General features: G+C 66.3%; 2 protein-coding genes across 2 annotated transcripts in view; both read left to right on the forward strand.

Annotated features, from left to right (window-relative positions):
- Positions 1-361: 361 nt before the first annotated feature.
- Positions 362-2,208, forward strand: LOC106898551 (zinc transporter SLC39A7-like). The gene is made up of 5 exons (XM_014959852.1): positions 362-1,299; positions 1,391-1,559; positions 1,663-1,734; positions 1,828-1,956; positions 2,048-2,208. The coding sequence occupies exons 1-5, from the start codon at positions 757-759 to the stop codon at positions 2,206-2,208; spliced, it is 1,074 nt and encodes a 357-aa protein (XP_014815338.1). The 5' UTR covers positions 362-756.
- Positions 2,209-2,631: 423 nt separating this feature from the next.
- The window catches only part of LOC106898552 (zinc transporter SLC39A7-like), a 24,334-nt gene continuing 22,990 nt past the window's right edge, over positions 2,632-3,975 (forward strand). Inside the window, exons 1-2 of the mRNA XM_014959853.1 lie at positions 2,632-2,738; positions 2,830-2,958. Of these exons, the coding sequence (XP_014815339.1) occupies positions 2,642-2,738; positions 2,830-2,958 (226 nt within the window). The 5' untranslated portion in view covers positions 2,632-2,641. The remainder of the gene's footprint in view (positions 2,739-2,829; positions 2,959-3,975) is intronic.

A 3,975-nucleotide genomic window follows, 5' to 3' on the forward strand; every position in this document is an offset into this window, starting at 1 on the left:
GAGCCACTCTAGGCCCCCATCCCACCACTCTATAGTCAGTCCCTTGGGAGCCGTCAGGGCTTGTCTGGACGCTCATCCCTTCATCTCTATGGTAGGATTGGTTGGCACCATTCTGTCTCCTCCTCACCTCTATGGTATGGCCTGTTAGAGCCACTCTAGGCCCCCATCCCACCACTCTATAGTCAGTCCCTTGGGAGCCGTCAGGGCTTGTCTGGACGCTCATCCCTTCATCTCTATGGTAGGATTGGTTGGCACCATTCTGTCTCCTCCTCACCTCTATGGTATGGCCTGTTAGAGCCACTCTAGGCCCCCATCCCACCACTCTATAGTCAGTCCCTTGGGAGCCGTCAGGGCTTGTCTGGACGCTCATCCCTTCATCTCTATGGTAGGATTGGTTGGCACCATTCTGTCTCCTCCTCACCTCTATGGTATGGCCTGTTAGAGCCACTCTAGGCCCCCATCCCACCACTCTATAGTCAGTCCCTTGGGAGCCGTCAGGGCTTGTCTGGATACTCATCCCATCATCTCTATGGTAGGGTTGGTTGCCACCGCTCTATCTCCTCTTCACCTCTATGGTATGACCCATTAGGGCCTCTCTAGGTCCCCCATGTCACCACTCTATGGTGCAACCAAGGGCGCCACTCTGGGCTCTGTCTCTATGGTCACCCCTGGGAGACGTTGGGGCTTGTCTGGACGCTCATCCCTTCGTCTCTATGGTAGGAGCCGTTGGTTGACCCGTCTCCCCTCACCAGGGCGATGGCGGCGGCCACTCGGACGCAGGGACTCGGCGCCACCCTTGCCGCTGCCATCGTGGTGCTGGCCCTCTGCCTGCTGCCGCCCCCCGCCGCCTCGCACGACGGCCACTCGCACGAGGACCTGCACCATGGCCATGGCCACTCTCATGAGGGCATGTACCATGGCCATGGCCACTCACATGAGGACCTGCACCACGGCCATTCTCACGAGGGCATGTACCACGGCCATGGCCACTCGCACGAGGACCTGCACCACGGCCACTCGCACGAGGGCATGTACCACGGCCATGGCCACTCGCACGAGGACCTCCACCATGGTCACGGCCACTCGCACGAGGGCATGTACCACGGGCATCATGGCCACTCGCACGAAGACCTCCACCATGGCCACAGCTACCCGCATGGGCACCACGGCCACTCGCACGAGGACATGTACCACGGCCACTCGCATGAGGACACCCACCACCCCTCGCACAAGCGTTTGCCCCCAGATCCCCCCAAACCGCCGCCGCCGCGGAAGGACACGGTGACGCTGTGGATGCACGTGAGTGTCCTCCTTCCCCCTGAAGGACCCCCTGGAGATGTTGGGGGGGGGGGGGGGGCCAACCCGGGACTCCCCCCTCGCCGTGCCCCAGACGATGACGGCCACCCTGGTGATCAGCGCCGCCCCGTACCTCGTCCTCTTCCTCATCCCGGTGGAGTCCAACGCCCCCCGGCACCAGGGGCTCCTCAAGCTGCTCCTCAGCTTCGCGGCGGGGGGGCTGCTGGGGGACGCCTTCCTCCACCTCATCCCCCACGCCCTGGGTGAGTGTCCCCTTCCCCTTGGTGTCCCCACCCCCCCCAGCCTTGGGGACAGCGGGGACGTGGTGGCACTCACCGTTCCTCCTCCATTTTGGTGTCCCTGCAGCTCCCCACACGCATCACGGTGATGGTGGCCACGCACACTCCGAGCCGGGTGGCCACGGCCACTCGCACCACGGTAGGACACACGGAACTGGGGGGAGGGGTGTGGGGTGACCATGGGGACACGGAGGGGACAGGGCCACCCCTCACGGTGTCCCCTCCATCCCAGGCCACGAGCACGGGCGCATGCTGACGGTGGGGATGTGGGTGCTGGCCGGCATCGTGGCCTTCCTGGTGGTGGAGACCTTCGTGCGACACGCCAAGGGTGGCCACGGCCACGGTCACGGCCACAGCCACGGTAGGTGACATCTCTGCAGGCGGAGGGGACACGGGAAGGTTTGGGGGGGGACACGGCCACACATCCCCCACCTGGTTGTCCCCTTCTCCAGGGGTGAAGGCCAAGAGCAGCTCCAGCGAAGGTGAGGAGGAGCCGGGGGCGGGGGGACGGAAGGAGAAGGCGGCCACCAAGGGCCACCGCGGCAAGAGCCGGCCGGCGGGGAAGGCCACCGAGGAGTCGGGTACGGGGGACACGGGGACACCAGGGGGGTGACAAGGATTGGGGAGGAGCTGGATGGGGACAGAGGTGGGGGGAAGGGGGGAGAAGAGGGACCCCGATGGAGACAGGGGACGGGGATGGGGGTCAAGATGGACTCCAACAGGGACAGGGACACTGAGGGGGGTGACAGGGACTGGAGGGGACATGGGGACCCCAGTGGGGACAGGGACACTGAGGGGGGGTGACAGGACTTGGGGGGAACCCCACTGGGGACAGGGACACTGAGGGGGGGGTGACAGGGACTGGAGGGGACACGGGGACCCCAATGGGGACAGGGACAAGCAGGGGGGTGACAGGGACTGGAGGGGGACCCCAGTGGGGACAGGGACACTGAGGGGGGTGACAGTGGGGACAAGGACACTGAGGGGGTGACAGGGACTGGAGGGGGCTCGGGAGGGGACACGGGGACCTGATGCTGACGGTGGGGATGTGGGTGCTGGCCGGCATCGTGGCCTTCCTGGTGGTGGAGACCTTCGTGCGACACGCCAAGGGTGGCCACGGCCACGGTCACGGCCACAGCCACGGTAGGTGACATCTCTGCAGGCGGAGGGGACACGGGAAGGTTTGGGGGGGGACACGGCCACACATCCCCCACCTGGTTGTCCCCTTCTCCAGGGGTGAAGGCCAAGAGCAGCTCCAGCGAAGGTGAGGAGGAGCCGGGGGCGGGGGGACGGAAGGAGAAGGCGGCCACCAAGGGCCACCGCGGCAAGAGCCGGCCGGCGGGGAAGGCCACCGAGGAGTCGGGTACGGGGGACACGGGGACACCAGGGGGGTGACAAGGATTGGGGAGGAGCTGGATGGGGACAGAGGTGGGGGGAAGGGGGGAGAAGAGGGACCCCGATGGAGACAGGGGACGGGGATGGGGGTCAAGATGGACTCCAACAGGGACAGGGACACTGAGGGGGGTGACAGGGACTGGAGGGGACACGAGGACCCCAGTGGGGACAGGGACACTGAGGGGGGTGACAGGGACTGGAGGGGACACGAGGACCCCAGTGGGGACAGGGACACTGAGGGGGGTGACAGGGACTGGAGGGGACACGAGGACCCCAGTGGGGACAGGGACACTGAGGGGGGTGACAGGGACTGGAGGGGACACGAGGACCCCAGTGGGGACAGGGACACTGAGGGGGGTGACAGGGACTGGAGGGGACACGAGGACCCCAGTGGGGACAGGGACACTGAGGGGGGTGACAGGGACTGGAGGGGACACGAGGACCCCAGTGGGGACAGGGACACTGAGGGGGGTGACAGGGACTGGAGGGGACACGAGGACCCCAGTGGGGACAGGGACACTGAGGGGGGTGACAGGGACTGGAGGGGACACGAGGACCCCAGTGGGGACAGGGACACTGAGGGGGGTGACAGGGACTGGAGGGGACACGAGGACCCCAGTGGGGACAGGGACACTGAGGGGGGTGACAGGGACTGGAGGGGACACGAGGACCCCAGTGGGGACAGGGACACTGAGGGGGGTGACAGTGGGGACAAGGACACTGAGGGGGTGACAGGGACTGGAGGGGGCTCTGGAGGGGACACGGGGACCCCAGTGGGGACAGGGACAGGAGGGGGTGTCACAAGGACTGGAGGGGGACCCCAATGGGGACAAGGACCCTGAGGGAGGTGACAGGGACTGGAGGGGACATGGGGGACCCCAGTGGGGACAGGGACACTGAGGTGGGGTGACAGGACTTGGGGGGAACCCCACTGGGGACAGGGACACTGAGGGGGGGGCGACAGGGACTGGAGGGGACACGGGGA

The sequence above is a fragment of the Calidris pugnax genome, unplaced genomic scaffold (assembly GCF_001431845.1).
Source record: "Calidris pugnax isolate Ruff unplaced genomic scaffold, ASM143184v1 scaffold528, whole genome shotgun sequence".
In the NCBI taxonomy this organism is placed as follows: domain Eukaryota; kingdom Metazoa; phylum Chordata; class Aves; order Charadriiformes; family Scolopacidae; genus Calidris; species Calidris pugnax.

Bases quoted from the DNA above. Each gene is read 5' to 3' on its own strand.
- LOC106898551 (XM_014959852.1), top strand. From the start codon at position 757: ATGGCGGCGGCCACTCGGACGCAGGGACTCGGCGCCACCCTTGCCGCT. The intron at 1,300-1,390 runs GTGAGTGTCCTC...GCCGTGCCCCAG, and splicing joins CGGTGACGCTGTGGATGCAC to ACGATGACGGCCACCCTGGT. The intron at 1,560-1,662 runs GTGAGTGTCCCC...GTGTCCCTGCAG, and splicing joins CCTCATCCCCCACGCCCTGG to CTCCCCACACGCATCACGGT.